General features: G+C 40.8%; 1 protein-coding gene across 3 annotated transcripts in view; it reads right to left on the bottom strand.

Annotated features, from left to right (window-relative positions):
- TGFBR3 (transforming growth factor beta receptor 3) overlaps positions 1–19,616 on the bottom strand; it is a 209,672-nt gene that overhangs the window by 75,743 nt on the left and 114,313 nt on the right. For all 3 annotated transcript variants that reach the window (XM_032155374.2, XM_032155376.2, XM_058439581.1), the window contains exon 4: positions 2,732–2,869. In XM_032155374.2, the coding sequence (XP_032011265.1) occupies positions 2,732–2,869 (138 nt within the window). The remainder of the gene's footprint in view (positions 1–2,731; positions 2,870–19,616) is intronic.

Here is a 19,616-nt window from a genome sequence, read left to right as displayed (position 1 = left end):
CAGCCAAACTAGATATTTCATAATTACAGATGCAAATTCAACACCCGTCCCACATGCTCTTTATTGTGACTAGAAATAAATAAGAGCAGCAACGGCAGGTGATGTCTACAAACATTTTATACACGATCTCACTTACTCAAGATAACAGCCCTATGATGGACGGCCTGAGAAAAATCCGGTTTAGAGAAATTAATTTGCCCAAGGTCACTGCTTGGATCCAAACCAGGACATGCACTGCCTTTGCTCATAATGTCTCCATAACCCGCCCATGTGGTAGCCACTAGCCTCACGTAGCTACTAAGCACCTGAAATGCGGCTAAGCAGGACTGAAGAACTGTAATTTAAGTAGCCATGCACAGCTATTTCCTACAGTATTGAACAGTATAGCTCTACAGTATGAGGGCTAAATGTGCATATGACTTTATGATCAGAGCCATTAGTATTACTATCACAAGTAACTTTAATTAGAGGAGACTGACAGTGATTATGAGTACGAAGGCAGACAGTTTAGCATAACAGCTTGTAGGATAGGTCCCATCTAGGTTTGAGTACCAACTCTCCAAGTAACTAGCCATGTGATTTGGGCCACTAATTAACTTCTCTAAATCCTAGTTCTTCATCTATAAGAAGGGATCTACACTACCGTACTGTAGAAGGTTATTGTGAGAATTAAAGTATTAGAGCATTTAGTGACCTGAAATATCCTAAGTGCTAAATAAATGTGCTAGTAATAACTAAATAATTACTAATTTTTGATTTTTGGCCTTTTTAATATAGAATGAGTTGCAATTCTCAGAAAAGGCTACAATAAAGTTATCATAATACCCACCTTGTAAATGTACCTTTTGAGTTTAAATGTTTTCTTTTGAAATTAATTTAAATTTACAGCAAAGTTGCTAGTACAAAGGACTCTAGTAGACCCTTTAACTAGATTCATCAGTTTTTAAAATCTTGCCACATTTGCTTTATTCTTCTCTCTATACAACATGTTTTTTTCCTGAATGATCTGACCTTTCAGCCCTTAACCTTAAAGAGTATTAAGTATGTTTCTTAAGGATATTCTTACATAAAAACAACATAATTATCAAATTCAAGGAATATAACATTGATATAATATTTTAATCTATAGGCTCAATTATAATTTATTTATATAAAATACAATCCACTGTCCCCCTAATGTCTTTTATAGCAGCTGCCCCACTCCCTACCCAACAGGATCCAGCTCAGGATCACATGCGTCTTGTCTTTTTGTCTCCTTTAATCTGGAATGGCTCCCCAGCCTTTCTGTCTTTCATGACTGACACTTTTGAAGATTACAGGCCAGTTATCTTATAGAACGTCATTCAATTTGGTTTTGTCAGTGTTTTTTCATGATTAGATTCAGGTTATATGCATTTCTGGCAAAAATACTACAAAAGTGATGCTGTGTTCTCTCTCATTTATAGGTACACAGCGTCCATAGTTGCTGATATCAATTTTAATCACTTGGTTAAGGTATCATGGGATATCCTCAAGGTATACAGTTATGATTTTTTATGTGTAATTAATAAGTAATTTGTATAAAAGATATTTTAAGAATATCTAAATATACTATTTCCTGAACTCCCTCCATCTCTGCTAGATTTAGCATCTGTTGATAATTCTTGCCTGGTCAACTTTTATTATGATGGTTGCAAAATGATCATTTTCTAACTCCTTTACTCCTTCTATATTTACTAGTCGGCATTTTACTATAAAGATGAGCTTTTCCTTTTCTCTCTTTTATTCTTATTATAATAAGAATGTACTTATTATAATAATTGTATTGACTATGGATTCTTACATTATTCAACAAGAACCTTTGAGTTTTTAGAAGTACTCTTCAAACCCAGGGGAAAGAAACTACAGATCTGGATTGAGAGTCATTAACTGGGCAAAGTTTATTCATGAGGCAAGAGGAAAGCTATTAACTGGGGACTCCACTTGTTTTGGATGCTTGTGGGCAAGAGAGGTTTAAGGCCTCAGGCGCTGCAGTTAGGACATTAGCCTGCAGCTCTCGCAATAGACAATGTGAATTACCACTACCAAGTTGCAGTGTTGCTCATCATCAGACATGATATCATACCAAAAAAATTCCATCCAAACAACCCATCTATTTCTCCACAACTAGCACACTTGAATATTCTGGCAAACTCAAAGGACATGATTTACAAATAGTAGGTAATATTTGGATCTTTCCACAAGAGCTGGGTTCCAGCTTGTTTTTTTAATAAAATACAAATGACTTCATTTTGGAGCTCACTGTGTCACTTTCTCAACAAACAGATTCTCATATCAGGAATTAGGCCTGTGTTATATACAAATAGTATGGGTCCATGCATATTTATTTTGTGGTCAGGGACCACACAGCCGGTAGCCAGTTACAATATTTACAGGGCTCCTGATGCCACAAGGGGGGTTTCAGAGCTGAAACCAAAGCTCAGGCCACACAGAGTATGACGACAGGTCCTGCTCTAATGTGCGCACTAGACCCCAGCCTCTGCCCACAGAAGATGAGCGGGTGTGTCTGCTTTCTGTGAATGCTTATCTATGTCATCATCCAAATATCACTAAGCGCATCCTTGAAATTTAGCACTCTTTGGACTCTGGCATTATTTCAACGAAAGTAAGTCTTTATTAAAAGTTTGGCAAAGTTTAAGGATCATTATATCCTTGTGCTAAGGATCAGTTTGGGGGAGGTTTAAGCACTTACCAAAAACAGTCTGGAAACCCCAGTGGCAAGTCTCTCTGTCTTCAGATGCCACACCAGGGGGTGTGGGGAGTTGAGCAGGAACACGACAGGCTTGTGGTGGATGTGGACTGAGGAGATGGGATTCAGGTGAAGTGTGACCTAGGAAGCAACAGAAAGAGGGTAGAAATCTTAGCCCTGGCTTCCCATGAAAATCACTCAGAGCAGCCTCTGGAACACTTTTTTGCAACTCACTATCAACAGAAACAAGCTATAATCTAGCTCAGATTCTATGAATAAGATACATTAAGTTGAACCAGATGATATTGCCAATATTTGACCATTTTTAACTATAAAATGGCTGTTTGATATGGGTCAACCACACTAATCTCCACGAAAGCATGATTTAGCTCCCTGTCAAAGAACAAATAAACAGAACACATTTTTTTCTTTCGAAAAGTCAGCAAGGTGGAATAAAAGTTACCTTCCCTTAGGCCTGCTTTAAGCTTTAGGTCAAATGACTAAGGTGAAAATTGGAAAACAAAATCCCCTGGGGGTGGGGTCATCCCTCTGGATCTCCAGAGAAATGACTTTCTTCTCCTCCAGGTAAGCTCCAACCTCCATAAAGTGAAATGGGTTCTGCCAAAGAAGCCGAAAGCTGAGAGAAAGCGGCTGCCAAGGGAGGCTGCCAGGGCTTTCGTTGTCTCAGCTTTTAGCTTGAAGGGCTTTTCCAAAGAAATGAAGCACAGAGGACACACAGAATAAAGAGTGATTGTATACAGCCCCTGTCAAAAAAAAAAAAAAAAAAAACAGGGAAGAAAACCATGGGATGGATACAAAAACTATAGCCAATTTTGACAGCAGATCAAGGACTATTGCAGGTCACCACTGTTGTCATTAACATCACTAAAAAGCACCTGTGAATAGAGCTGCAAACCATGGACTCAACAAAGTCCTCTTGGCACACATGAGCCCAGGACAACATGAACATAGGAGAACAAAGGGATATATAAGGAAATATTGACTAGATACTTTCATACAGTCTGTCTCATACTGGCTTTCCATACAGAGCAGGGAGGCAAGACCCAAGAATCACATATTTAAACAGAGTGAACTCATCAAAGATAACCATAAAGTAATAAGGGAGGGACAGGACAAAAAAGGACTTAGGCTAGAAAGACACAGACTGAATGATGCACTGGGAATAACAGTACATCTCAGCTAGAATCCTCATGAGGATGACATGGTCTAGATCCACGATCTGAGTCTATACAACCATCAGGGATACAGCACTAAATGCTGGACTATTTCACATTTTCCCAATGGCTGCCAGCCCACTGTGATCTCAACATACTTCTACCTTTTTTTGTAGGGACCACTTATGACCAATGTCACTTATCATAGTATACTCTCAGGTCATTGATAAATAAGACAGTAAACTTTCATTATCTTTCAAAACCCAGGCTTTAGCACATGGTAAGCACTCAGCAAATGTCAAAATAATGTTTTAATTCTCTGCTTTTCAATGCCACAAAAATATTCTATGAATAAATTGCATCACCTTGTTCACTAGCTTGAGAATGCACGTCTTAATTTCCAAAATGGACTGTAGGCCAGGAGTTTGAGACCAGCCTGGCCAACATGGAAAAAACCCATCTCTACTAAAAATACAAAAATAAATTAGCTGGGCGTGGTAGCAGGCACCTGATACTCAGGTGGCTGAGACACAAGAATCGCTTGAACCCAGGACGTGGAGGTTGCAGTAAGCCCAGATCATGCCACTGCACTCCAGCCTGGGCTAGAGAGTGAGACTCTGTTTCAAAAACAAACAAAAAACTGTGCTTAACATAGACACAATAATACACTTGATCTTAGCCAAAAGGCCGGGAAGTAAACATACACAATAAATATTGACTTATCACAACAAATTCATATATTTATATGTTACCTAAAGGGGAAAAAAAGTTTCAAAGGAATTTAGCTGGCTAATTTGCAAAAAAATACAAAAATAAGCAACACTCCAACTGTCATGAGCTATTTCTGCACACAGCTAGGATCATCTTTATATTTGGCATAAGCATAGTGCTAAATCAAAGTACTAGATGAACAGTGATGTCAAGTACAGCTACAGTGATATCAAGTAATGTGCTCCTTGGTTGTAAAGACTCTACCTCACAGCACACTTTGGAGATGCTGTCTGCATCTAGAAATAAACAGATTGATAGTCACTGAGAAGAAGAGATGCTATAGAAATAGCAGAAGCAAAGATTCAAACTGTACTGAACAAAGAGACACACACACACTATGGAGAATGAAGGAGGGATGAAATCATCATTTGTTCCAGAGTACCTGAAAACTGCAAAGCAACACTCTTTCACTAATAGCATGTGTCAGTAAAAGGTTTCTCTATTTAACAGGCCGGGCGCGGTGGCTCACGCTTGTAATCTCAGCACTTTGGGAGGCCGGGGCGGGCGGATCACGAGGTCAGGAGATCGAGACTACGGTGAAACCCCGTCTCTACTAAAAAAATGCAGAAAATTAGCCGGGCGTGGTGGCGGGCGCCTGTAGTCCCAGCTACTCGGGAGGCTGAGGCAGGAGAATGGCTGGAACCCGGGAGGCGGAGCTTGCAGTGAGCCGAGATCGCACCACTGCACTCCAGCCTGGGGGACAGAGCGAGACTCCGTCTCAAAAAAAAAAAAAACAAAAACAAACAAAAAAAAAGCTTTCTCTATTTATTCCAAGACTATTTACTGAGTACCATAATGATGCAAAGAATAGTAATGTATATCTGCAGGGGCTGCATCAACCCTTCTTCTGAAGATTTGCGTTGCAGTCCTCAGGCATACAATTCTTCTTAGAGCTCATAGATACGCAGAAGTTTCGGTCAAAATATGTACTACAAAATACTAATAAGTATGTATCTCAAATGAACAAGAATTTTTTATAAAAGCTCATGAAACGAGAAGAAAAAGATCTATGAGACAGATATTGGTGCTCAGGTCCAAAATTTTCCAGATGGTCAAAAGTGCTGAGGCCTGGCTCATACAATCAAGGAAAGATTTCTAGGAGCCACAGCTCTCTGAGCTTTCCTGGAAACAGCTCCCTCTTCAATATGTGGCAGTGTCTGGCCAAGATGAATCTCTGACTCTGGCACACGGGGTCCAGGCAGAGCCCCAAAAGCCATTTGGCACAGAAGAATTCACACTACAATTGGGAAATTCAAAGAAAAATACCCAATAGTTTTTTTAAAAGATCATTTGGCAGGGACAATGAGTCCTGCAAGCGCCTGCTCACCTAATCCCTCAGCAACCTGTCTTTTCTATGCTTCCCCCACTTGCGTAAATCTTGCTGAAGGGAAGATAAAGTACAACCAAAACAACTAACAAAAGAACCATGGTATAAAATCTTCCAGAAATGTAGAGAGAACACACGGCAATATCTCAAAGAATTCCTGGCTAAGTTGCCCAATTTCTCCCAGGCTGGGGAGAAAAAAAAAAAAGAGAGAAAAGAAAGAAAAAGAAAATCCTCCTTAGGATCAATTATAGCTCAGGGTAGACTACAGTTACAAATGTAAGAATATCCTGAAGCTTTTTGTGGCTACACTGTCCAGCGCTCGTGGTCTAAAGGCCGAGCTGAGGCAGACTGCAGCAAATAAATAACCCACGAAGAAATGATACAAAGAGTATCCAGAAATCCCCAGCCTGGAAATCCAAACAGTAGTTTAAAGAGTTGACCATCAGTCCTATGTCAAATTTACACATAAAAATACAGGTTAACAGCTTTGTCTATGGGCTCATAAGTAATAAGGAATCGAACGCTGGGACCATGCAAGCTGTGACGGCTGGTAGAGCCAAAGGGGATGCAGCTCAAAGGAGCAGCAATGACCAGTCTCGAAACCATGGCTTCTTTGTAAATCTTTGGGAGTCATGGAACATTTGAGAACTTAATGCATGTATGAACCCTCTCTTTACCAAACCAAACCAAACAAAAAACATCCATATCACACAAACTTTTGCAGACAATGTCAGGGAACTACATTCATTGCAGGGCCCATGAACTCCCCGTTAAGCACCCATTAACCCAGATTAAGAACCCCATTGTAAAAGAGTGAGAAAGTTCTAACGGCAACAATGGTAACAAAATGGCTCCATCTAATTAAACTACAAATTACACCGCTGGTCTTAAGATGTCATCCTTTCAGCAGAAGAACTTAATAGATGAAGACTCAGAACTAAAAAAACTTTCACATGTAGTTTCTCGTGAAACCTATACTTTGACCACAAACTGGTCCATGAAGGCTAATCCAAGAGTTCCTGTTCTAACCATGCTGGTCTCAAACAGTGCTGGATATTCAATATTCCTGGTGGTGTGAGAAAATGCAAGCAAATCTGATCTGCCACATCCCTTATGTAACACCATCCCTCATACATTGCTGATTCTTCCCCTAAATGGAAAAGAGTTAATTGGTCTAACCTGTTCTACAACATCTATTCATACTAGGTCTTCTGCAGTTACCTGTGCAATGCAACAAACATATAATTTTATAAAGAAATTCAAAGCAGATCTTCTGAGTGTTTTTCTGGGGAATCTGAACACAACTTTGCCCAAAGTCAAGGACAACTCTAAGGAGCACAAAGCCTCTGAGTGGAAAGACCACCTCCCTATCTCTCACTTGGGAAGCATGTCCTTGCTCACATTATCAGCAGAAAATAACAAGGACAATCTTTTCTGGACCTTGTTATAGTGAAGGCTTCTCGGTTCTCCAAAGATTATAGTTGATAAGCAAAAACTATCTATTGTCTCAAACTCTGTAAATTACTTCATGAAAATGAATTACAGGAAGAGGGGGAAACCCCACTTGCCTTATGGAAAGATTCCTTATGAAAATTGTTTTCAATTTCCCAAGATTCATAATATAGATGCAAGGCATTTCTACCATAGAGATTTCAGAATATGAATTAGTTACACCCCCTACTTCTTGGGGTTCATTAAAACAAACGAAAAAGCAAAGTGAGCAAGGCAACTGATATGCTAGTCTAACAGCTGTGCAATTTTGCTAATGTGTCAGTGAGGTCCATTTCAACATTTCTGATTCTTAGAACAGCCCCTGTGGACCTGTGAAGCAATGAAGTCATCCAAAACACTACCAGGGAGACTCTTATTATCTAAAACCAGACCAAATAATTCTCTGAAATGCATGATTCAATAATCAGTTTACACTAAGATAAGAAAAGAACTCCAACAGCGTGCCTACAACCAAGACCCATAAAATCACATGCTGGTCTGTATATAGCCATCATCTGTCCCCTCTTTGGGGGTAAGGAGACATCCCACTTGGCAACAATGTTAGTAGTAACTGAAAACATCCTGAATCTGGGTCTCCCAGCACCCACACTTCGCATGCACAAATGGAAAGGCACAAACCTATTTCAGGACACTAGAGTCCCACCACTGAACTCAAATTTCACTGATATTTGGGCAATATGACTTTTAGGAACTCAAACCTGACCCCAGATGGATCTAAAATGTGCAACTGACTGCTAGGGGTGGGAACAGTATTTACTTAGTTGCTGCTGCAGTATTTAAAGTATATTCTGGTCTAAGGAACCCCTACAGCTGATATTTTATTCACCGTTGCTTGTCCTTCACCATTTGGGAATTGGTATAAAAAGATTCCCTCAAAATATTTTTAGAGAATTGGGTTTGGAGCTTTTAAATTTTTCCTTTTAATTTTTATATTTCTCTGAATTTCTAGAGGAATATTAATCAGTTGGTACTGAATTCAAGAAATCTTGACATACACACACATTCCCCCACACACACACCCAGGGTCTTTATCCTGACCTGGGGCACTCAACTAACCATTCTCCTTGGTCAAATGGTATTAAGCTCTTTCCCAATGGTTTTGTCTTGAAACCACTTAATGTGCTGCGGGGGACACTGTCAGTCCATTTCAAAACTAATCTCCCCTCCCCCCAACAAGGACATGATTCAGGATTCCCTGAGAGCCTCTGAAAATCATCTAATATAACCACAAAAGAGACAAAAAAAGAAAAAAAAAACCTAAAATGAAAGTCTGAAATGGGATGCAGAAATAAGCTCTGCTCCATATTTTGTATGCCCTGGAAAAATACTGGGAACTAAATTTGGGTTGGGGGTTGAGGGGCAAGAGCTCATATAAACAGAGGAGTATTTATGAAACTACAGGTCATGACCTTCTAAAGGGGTCCTGGGAGCCGCTGCAAGGAGATTCCAGAGACCCAGGCCCTTCCTTCCCAGAGCAGCCACAGCTCCCCCGGCTGCGGGGAAGAGAGGCAAGCAGAATGGAGACCCTGATGTGCGGGTGGTTCCGGTGGAGGAACGCTGCTAGTGCCCTCAGCAGGCCACTACTGATGCAAGTCTGAGGACACAGACAGGCACTTTTCTACCATTCTTTGGCATTAAGAAAGGTTGTGTGAATAGGGTACTGTATACGTCACTAACACACTGCAGCCTTGCAGGATTCTGGCGTAAAGTGCACCACAGTGCTCTGGATGGACTCGTGGGTCCAGCTCACAATGCCATCTCCAGTAAAATCTCTACCCCTCCCTCAGGCAGAGCTGGAGCTCTCTCAGACAGCACTGGCATTTCGACCTCTGCCTCTGCCTGGCACTATAATGATCTGTTTAGATCAAGCTTGTCCAACCCACGGCCACATGCTGCCCAGGATGGCTTTGAATGAGGCCCAACACAAATTTGTAAACTTTCTCAAAACATTATGAGATTTCTTTTGCGAATTTTTTTCTTTTTCGTTCATGAGTTTTCATTAGTGTTCGTGTACTTCATGTGTGGCTCGAGACAATTCTTCCAATGTGGCCCAGGGAAGCCAAAAGATCAGACGCCCTGGTTTGGATGTTTGTCTCCCCTGTCACAGTATAAATTCCTCAGGTCATTCTTCAAGGGCAGAAACTGAGTCACACTCATTTCTGCATCCTTAGGCCTAGCACAGGGCTGGACATCTAGTAGGCTGTCAACAAGTTCTCTGAAAGAAGGAATAAAGGAAGGAACGAACAAAAGTTATTAATGAAATGTGACTAGAATAATAATTACAGAGTCATATTGTCCTGTTTTTCTGGCCAGAAAAAGGGGGTCAGGGTGTACATAGTAAACAGAACATTAACACACAGTCAAGAAAAGCAGATTCCAGCTACTGAAACAAATGAAGGGGATGCTTCCTGGAAGGTATGCTGGACAGGATGCCAAGGCCACTCTCAGGCTTTGTGGGACAAGCCACCCTGATCGTCATCCTCTCTGTGTGTAAGACAGCGCAGAATGGCACTCGGGCCATCCGTAGGAACCATACAAGGCAAAGAACATAGAAAATGTTTGTTATCTTAAACAGTTACACAAATAAAAACATGTAAAATGTAAAAACCCTTTGGAATGTGTTTTCTTCCTTAGGGATAGATAACAAAGGTAAAATATTTTGAGCAAATATTCCACTATCTTTTAGAGGTATATTTTACATGGGTTTGCATGTAGGCAATTAAGTGTGTTAGAATGGTTAGAAATTAAAATTTTAGACAAACTGAAGAAACTCAATATTTGCACATTGATTAAAATGGGGGAAAGTTTGCTTTATATATATATATATATATATATTCCCTGTCACATTTAATAAATACATCCATTCAGATCACTTTGTTTTAACACTAATATGTAACCAAAGCCCCATATAACTATGTGCTATACAAATGTATTTCCTCTCAAGTTCTCCTTTTTTTGAGACAAAATCTCACTCTGTCACCCAGGCTGGAGTGCAGTTGCACAATCTGAGCTCACCGTAACCTTCAACTCCTCAAGCAATCTCCTGTCTTGGCCTCCCAAGTAGCTATGGCCACAGGCATAAACCACCATAACCAGCTAATTTTTTTTTCTTTTTTTTGGTAGAGACAGGGTCTTGCTATGTCGCCCAAGCTGATCTCAAATCCTGGTCTCAAGCAATCCTCCCACCTCAGCCTCTCAAAATGCTGGGATTACAGGTATGAGCCACATAATACCTGGCCTAATTTCTACATTTTATAATAGGCTTCAAATTAGCTTTGCTACATACCTGTTTAGTAAGCCAGTATTCTGACATGTATGTCTTTACCAACAACAGAATGTTAGAATGGCCTGTGCGTCAGTACTGTGGTGTATCAAACTGCATAATAAAGAGAATCACTGGAGTGATCATTAGAAGCTGATTTACAAAATAAGCATAGCAGGAACCCAATTCCCACAAAATCTGAGTACTGGAGTAATCATTCCACCTGCTACGTGCAGTCAGAGATTGAAGCTGTCCTCACTGGGTTAACAAGAATTCTGGACAGAAAATATAATTAAGCATTAACATGCTGCTCTTTGACCTACTTTCTTGTAACCAAGTCACATAGCACTAGATTCTCACCATTCGCATCCCCATTGCTCCTATAGATAGATAGGATATCTGATGTTAGAATCCTAAGGGTTTTGTCTGAGAGCTGCCTGAGTAGATCCTGAATTCCAATGGGACAGCTGACACCAACCAGTTTAAAGACTCCCACAAAGGAACCACCAAATCAGCATGAGAACACAGTTTCTTCATCTCCCTGTCCCATGACTTTACCCTGCACTCTTTGACCCATCAACAATCTCCACACTTCAGCCCACCCAAAACCCTTAAAAACTCCAACCCCAAACTCCTGTGGGAGATGGATTTGAGATTTCCCCCAGTTCAGCAGCTGTACAATTAAACGTCTGTCTCTGCTGCAACCTGGTGTCTCAGTGTATTGACTTGCCACGCACGTTGGGCAATGAACCTATTATGGCTGTAAGATCTCAATAAGGATTTCTGTTTAAGCAGCATCTTAAAGTTAGTTAATTTGTAACAGCAAAAACAAACAAACAAAACCCCACAAAATGCAGTTGTATTCAGGTAGCAATTTAAGATGCTCTCAGCATCAAAGGATGGCATTTGGATTCCCCTGGGCTAAAGTAAATCTTAGAAAGTATATTAACCTGAAGCTGGTAAGGAATTCTTTAGGAGTACAGTGTTACCTTGCTAGCAGAAATCAGAAATCCAGAGAGGAGTAATTACTAAGACATGAATATTCAAAAACACTGCACTTGGATTATTGTTAAAAATCATGGTGGCGGCAGTAGTAATAACCATGATCATCATCATCTCCTAAGGAAAGACAATAGGTAGATCCATGGCTCCTGTTGAGATTTGCTGCTCTCATCAAAAGGAAGTTCTCTGCATAATATCTAATTACTCCCATCTTAAAGGTAAAGAAACTGGTGTTCTTGCCAAAGTCATATGGCTAGAAAATGACAGTGCTGGAAGGAGAATGAATGTCTCTCCCTGTCTGTCTGTCTCTCCCACTACCTACCCACCCCCATCTTTAATCTTGGGTGTTAGCCTTGGGGCATAGAGGAGAATGGGAAGCTGCTCTATAGTAGTAAGAGGCAGGAACTATTTTACTGCTGGAAACTATATACAAACTCAGCAAAGTAACCTCTCAATTCTTTCTGGAAGGAGGGATAAATGCATTAATTACTGTTTTGTATTTTCACACTGGATCACAGAAAAAAAAATGCCATGCTCTTTAAGATGACTTTGTGTTGGCCGGGTGCAGTGACTCATGCCTGTAATCTCAGCACTTTGGGAGGCCAAGGCAGGAGGATCACCTGAGGTCAGGAGTTCAAGACCAGCCTGGCCAACATGGAGAAACTCCATCTCTATTAAAAATACAAAATTAGCCAGGTGTGGTGGCACATGCCTGTAATCCCAGCTACTTGGGAGGCTGAGGCAGGAGAATCCCTTAAACCCAGGAGGCGGAAGTTGAGTTGAGCCGAGATCATGCCATTGCACTCCAGCCTAGGCAACAAGAGCGAAACTCCATCTCAAAAAAAAAAAAAAAATAGAAGACTTTGTGTCCAGAGGATGTTACTGACCTATGTCCTGTTGATCCATCTCTTACAGCATCCAGAATCTGCTGCCTTGTATTAACTTTGTACATATAAACTATCTCAGAGCATGGGGTGGGACTTGTATTTTTATCACCTTAGAACCTCATCCAGTATCTGGCACTTACAATATTTGGTGATGAATGAATGAATGGATGAAGGAACTGATATGTTTTGGATCTGTGTCCCCACCCAAATCTCATGTTGAACTGTAATCCCCAATGTTGGGGGTGGGGCCTGATGGGAGGTGACTGGATTATGGGGGTAGTTTCTCATGAATGGTTTAGCACCATCCCCCTAGTGCTGTTCTCATGATAGAGTTCTCACAAGATCTGGTTGTTTAAAAATGTGTAGCACCTTGCCCTTCACTCTCTCTTCCTCCTGCTCCATCCATGTAAGACGTGCCTGCTTTCCCTTCGCCTTCTGCCATGATTGAAAGTTTCCTGAGGCCTCCCCAGAAGCTGCTATGTTTCCTGTAACACCTGGAGAATTGTGAGCCAATTAAACCTCTTTTCTTTATAAATTACCCAGTCTCGGGTATTTCTTTATGGCAACGTGAGAATGGACTAATACATGAATCAACACACATATTTTAAAGCATAATTTAATCTCTTCCAAGATCTACGTTTTCTTCTAAGTTGGCCACATCTCCCGTAACCCAATCCTTTGGGTCACTCTGCCTTCCTTTCTACATTACAGGCAGTTTGACCTGGTGGTTAAGAACAGTGACTCAGAGCCAGGCATTAGGTTGGAATCTCAGCTCTCCATCTACCCACACTAGGCCCTTGAGGAAGTTAAGACTCTACTCGCATCAGTTTCATCAATTGTAACATGGGGAGAATAACTGTATCTATTCCATCAGATGTCAAAGGGTTAAATCTGTCATTTGTCGAAAGCACTTAGAACAGTGACTGGCATCTGGTAAGCACTCTCTGAGTGTTAGCTATTATTACTTCTACCCACTAAAACCACAGCTGCTATTCTCCATTCCCTTGGTTCCTATGGAAAGAAGCTCTTGTCTATACCATCCTCCATTGAGGCTTCAAGTCAAAACGGGTTTCCTCATAGTCCTCTAAACATCAAGCTGCTGGCATCCTTGGACTCGGCCCACATTCTCTTCCTAAACCAACTTCTCTCTGGGCACACACAGGCCCTGTTAAGCTTCCCCTTTGCCCCCACTCCCTTTCTTCCCCACCTGGCAACCCCACTCCCTCAGTCACGCTCCCAAAGCTTACTCATAGCACTATCATGACCAACAGCATCTCCAAGGCTCACTTCACTCTAGCCAGACTTGGAGATACTTCAAAGGCCCCATACGATTGGAGAGAAGGATAAGGGAGCGGTTTTTTCTTTTTTTTAATACAACACATTCTGAAGGGGATGCCCTCTTTCCATGTGTGTATTTTACTCTGACACAAACCGATCACTCTCAGGCTTGAAGAAGCTCGGTGAAGACCTCCACCAGATACAAAACCAAAAAGGCCGAGACAGCTGCAAAGGTTTCTATTTCCCTAGAGATGGGAGTTTCATGGAAGGCTAAGGATCACCACAGCAACCAGACTACAAAAACAGTTGTGGGCTTCAGCACCATAACTCTGGTAAAGCAATTTGTGCTCTGTGAAAGGCTGGGGCACAGAAGTTGAAGAATGATCAAAGTAAACACTGATCCTCAGGCACCATTTTGTTGTGCTGATTTCAAGACACTGAGTCTCAGCATCAAAGTTCTGTTATGAAAGATGTGCATCAAGTGCCAAAGATTTGCTAGGCTGGACTGCCTGCCCTGGTGCAAAGGTCTGGAGAGAAATTCATAGCACATTTTCCAAAACAGCCATTTCAAATTTGCTGTAAGAGCAGACCAGGGTAAAAATGTATGTCATTATATCAAGTTACCCTGCCCATGCTAGAACAACTGTTGATCCCAACCCTGCATTAAAAAAAAAAAAAAAGAGTGCGTGATTTTTCTCATAAAACCCTAAATAGACTTTATCCCATGCTGAACTTACAGAGACTGATTCCTACAGATTTAAGAAAAAATTATCTAAACTTTATTAAACACCAAATGAAAAAAACCGCCTGTTCTAGTCTCTGATCTGCTACCCTAAATCTATACTACAGTTTACATAATAAATAAGAAACTACAGCATACTATTTCTGCACTCTATAGAGGCAGCAACTATAGAGTATAGTAACTAAAACAGAAATCTCTTCATGGATTTATAAAAGCCTTCGATATTTATTAGTATGATTAATTTAATTATTAACTATGTTAACTATAGCTTGAATATATAGAACTTGTTCTTTTTAAAGAAACTCAAATTGGTCTACCTGAGTAATCCTACAATAACCTCAAAAATTAAGTTAAAAAATATACAATTCCCATTAGCAAATTTATAGAAAAATCCCTCAGACCTCTGTTACGTGGGCAGTACACAGTGCATTCCTAAAAAACACTTAGGGGTAGTGAGAAATCTGTAACTTAAACTGCCCCAAACAGGAACACTGAGAAATACAACTACAACCATGTGATGTGTGCACATAATTATCACACCCCTTTTCTCTAGGATGTGTCCCATGTATAGTGCGCTGCTTTCTGAATCTTTTGTGGGGAAGGGGTCCACTTAGACAATTTCTGGAGTTTCAGCAGATGCTCAGTAAGTCAGCAGGGACTCTGCAATCCACAACATTTATTGTTCCGTAGGCCCCTCTAGCCCAGCAGTTTGCAATGCATAAGAGGTAATTAGTAATATCTAACACCTAAATGCTTCACAGACAGGAATGAATGGCTTGGCTTACAGCCTTGTTCAGTCTTTTCTAGCCGCACCCTCCTCATTTTATCTCTAGGTTAATAAGCGTGAAGTTACTAAACTAACAGGGAAAAGAGGTTCTCATGTTATGTTTTGCGCATTTACTATTCATTCCTCAGAAACTGAATGGCTACTATGTGTAAAGCACTTTACTCAGTCAATCCTTCCCAAAGTGTGAAGATACCAAGGATGTTTTAAGATATACTTTATGTATATATATTTTTACAGGAATTAAAAACATGATTTCATGTTTAGGAAGTTGAGGATGAAGCTAAAGTCATTTTTTAAGTGAGTAGATTTAAGAAAAATATTATGGGCCAGACACGGTGGCTCACGCCTGTAATCCCAGCACTTTGGGAGGCCGAGGTGGATGGATCATGAGGTCAGGAGGTCAAGACCATCTTGGCTAACACAGTGAAACCCCGTCTCTACTAAAAAACACAAAAAAATTAGCCGGGCGTGGTGGCAGGCACCTGTAGTCCCAGCTACTCAGGAGGCTGAGGCAGGAGAATAGCATGAACCTGGGAGGCGGAGCTTGCAGTGAGCCGAGATCATGCCACTGCACTCTAGCCTGGGCGACAGAGCAAGACTCCGTCTCAAAAAAAAAAAAAAATAGATAAATAATGCAAATAATATATGAATACTACACAAACCGTGAAGACTAATAGCACATATAAACTTATATTTGGGAAGCACCACTAAGTAATAAAAGGACTTCAAATGTGAGTCAGACACAATACCTGCCCTCAAGAAGTTCACAGTTTGATGGGGGCAGAGGGCCAGGCAGATATAAACACATCTGTGGGCAGCAGGAAGGGGGCACTTCAGCTGGGCCAGAGGGTGAATGGGGAAAGGTGGATCTAAGGGGTCCAGGCAAGGAGGAGGGCAGTGGAGGCAGCATGAGTGGGTCTGAGGAATACTTAATTCAGACGGAGCTAAGAAAATATAAAAAAGAATAGAGAAAAATGTCGTTGAAAGGGTACTGGAGCCAAATCACAATGAGCCTTGAAAGCCGAGCTTAACCAGTTAATGAAAGACGATCATTTGCTTTTCAGAGACATACACCATGATTTGCTTCCTGACAGATAATGAGTACATTAACTTCTGGCTTAGTAAGTGTCACTTAGTTAACCACATTACTGCACTGATTCACTAAGTGAACTTCCATTACCTGACTTACTTGCCCAAAAGAATACATATCATTCACAAATCTAATAACAATTTTAAACCCCATTTTTGTTTAGGATCCCATTCCAAGTCTTCTATAGGGTACCTTTAGATTGTTGCTGAATTACCAAGGAATATCTTGCATGATGAGAAAAATCAAACTTTAGCCCTCAACCCTAAATCTCCTAGACTTGAGGAGTTTGTTCCCTGGCTTTGTCCCCAGGTCACAGTCCCTCAATAAACACTTGCTGAGTTTGGGGTATAACCATAAACTATCAATGAATTAAGCAAGTGAGCTAGGAGCCTTGAGTATTTCTATAAGGAACAACTTACAGGGCCTGGTAATTCTGGTCCTGGTTACATTATTTTATGCAAAAGTCTGTAAGTCCTATCCATAATTCTCTACTGTGTAAGAAATGAGCTGAATTAAGCCTCTTATCTATCCCTCTACTTTGTCATCTCTAAGGTGAAAACAAGTCACCATTGTAGAATGGTGTATAATGTCTTTCTGAGATGCCCTCTTAAATCTTGGCAAGACCTACCAATACAATATTAGCATCTTCAGTACACATTTGAGACAATTTTAGGTCAGAATCTCTCTCATTCTTTTCAAAGAAGAAAGTAAGTAAACTGTTGGCATGAAATTTTAGAACAAAAATAGGATTGTCTGATTTCTAGAAAACAATCATTTGTTGTTTGCCCTCAAGGAGAAAAAGAGTTAATTGTCCTTGCCTCAGAAACAGAGGAAATTAACTTTCACTCTAAACCACAAACCCCGGTGCTCCCCAATTTTGCCTTCCTCCTAATGTAAGATCCTGACATATCTTTCATTTTAAAAAGGGGGTCAAGCACAGTAGCTCAGGTCTGTAATCCCAGCACTTTGGGAGGCTGAGGCGGACAGATCACTTGAGGACAAGAGTTTGACACCAGCCTGGCCAACATAGTGAAACTGTCTCTAAAAATAATAAAAATAAATAAACAAATGATTTTTTTTTTTTTTTTTTTTTTTTGTTTAAGTATCTTACTTTGGCCTTCAGTCTCCCCATAAATGAAAAGGTTAGACTCTATCTCTATGGCCATCTATAAATCTAGAGCCTATGGTTCTTTCAGCAACTAATAGAGTCAGTAAAAGTCTTCAAGACAGATCTCTAGGCCAGGCACGGTGGCTCATGAGCATTATCCCAGCAATTTGGGAGGCAAGGCGGGCAGATCACCTGAAGTCAGGAGTTCAAGACCAGCCTGGCCAATATGGTGAAACCCCGTCTCTACTAAAAAATACAAAAATTAGCTGGGCTTGGTGGCAGGCGCCTGTAATCCCAGCTAATCAGGAGGCTGAGGCAGGGAGAATTGCATGAATGCAGGAGGCAGAGGCTGCAGTGAGCCGAGATCGCGCCACTGCACTCGAGTCCGGGCAACAGAGCAAGACTCCATCTCAAAAAAACAAAAGATCTCTAGAAATGAATGTATCTCAATAAATGAGTTGATGTGACTGAATTATCAATTTCATAAATGCCATGTCACACTAAAATGATTTGTGTACTCAATTAAAAGGAGCAATTTAAAAGAGTTTAGTTTAGCCTGCCAAAGTGAATACTAGAGAACAAAACAGAAGTGCTTTCTTCTTTCAACAAGTGAAAATGTCTTGAAATGCTGGTTTGAAAAATTAAATAATGTTTGTTTTAGAGAGTTTCTTTGCTTTCCTTAACTTTAATTCTGAGTCAGTGTGTGCCCACTTAGTCTTTTACATTTGGCAGAAGCAAAACAAATAATGAAATACTCAAAGCTAATCCTAAGGGTAAATCATGATTTACAGTGCATTTTAAAATAGGAAGTGTTGACATGGTAATGGTCCAAAAACAAGTTAATATACTTGGTCTTGCTTATTTCTTTTAGATATACTTTTCTTTTTTTTTGAGAGTCTCACTCTGTCACCCAGGCTGGAATGCAGTGGCACGATCTCAGCTCACTGCAACCTCTGCTTCCCAGGTTCAAGTGATTCTTCCACCTCAACCTCCCAAATAGCTGGGAGTACAGACATGCACCACCAGCCAGGCTAATTTTTGTATTTTCAGTAGAGATGGGGTTTCACTATGTTCTCAAGCTGGTCCCAAACTCCTGACCTCAAGTGATCCACCCGCCTTGGCCTCCCAAAGTGCTGGGATTACAGGCGTAAGCCACTGCGCCCGGCCTAGATATACTTTTCAATGAGAGAGTTGTATAATTGATACTGAATTTCAGGAAGATAAGCAGATTTTTTTTAATTGAAATATAAGTTTCCAATAAATCAAAATACGATTTAAAAAAAAGAGTAAATGTGGCCGGGCGCGGTGGCTCAAGCCTGTAATCCCAGCACTTTGGGAGGCCGAGGCGGGCGGATCACGAGGTCAGGAGATCGAGACCACGGTGAAACCCCGTCTCTACTAAAAATACAAAAAATTAGCCGGGCGCAGTGGCGGGAGCCTGTAGTCCCAGCTACTCAGGAGGCTGAGGCAGGAGAATGGCGTGAACCCGGGAGGCGGAGCTTGCAGTGAGCCGAGATTGCGCCACTGCACTCCAGCCTGGGTGACGGAGTGAGACTCTGTCTCAAAAAAAAAAAAAAAAAAAAAAAAAGAGTAAATGCAAACAACAGTATCCCACTGTCAGGTTCTCAAACACCGTTTTGATGGGATAAATCCTCCTCAGTAAGGACAATGGCATTTTTTGGTTAAACAGTACATCACTAGTCTGAGAACAAGTCTCAGTCATCACAGTCGATTCACGTGGTGATTGGGAATTCTTTCAGGGCAACAGGCAATGTGTTAAATATGCACTGTTGAGTACACTGTGCAAAGTTCTGAAATTCTCTCTTTCCCTCCTGACATTTTTTTCCAAGTACTTCACCGGCTACTCCAGAAGCAAAGGAATAGAGAAAAGAGTGAAATCAGAACTAGTGAGTGGACTTGGTTACTGTAAGATCACTGGTAAAAATC

This window comes from Hylobates moloch, unplaced genomic scaffold (assembly GCF_009828535.3).
Source record: "Hylobates moloch isolate HMO894 unplaced genomic scaffold, HMol_V3 SCAFFOLD_5, whole genome shotgun sequence".
NCBI lineage: Eukaryota > Metazoa > Chordata > Mammalia > Primates > Hylobatidae > Hylobates > Hylobates moloch.
The sequence above is the reverse complement of the archived record's forward strand: the minus strand, read 5'-3'. Positions and strand labels throughout refer to the sequence as shown.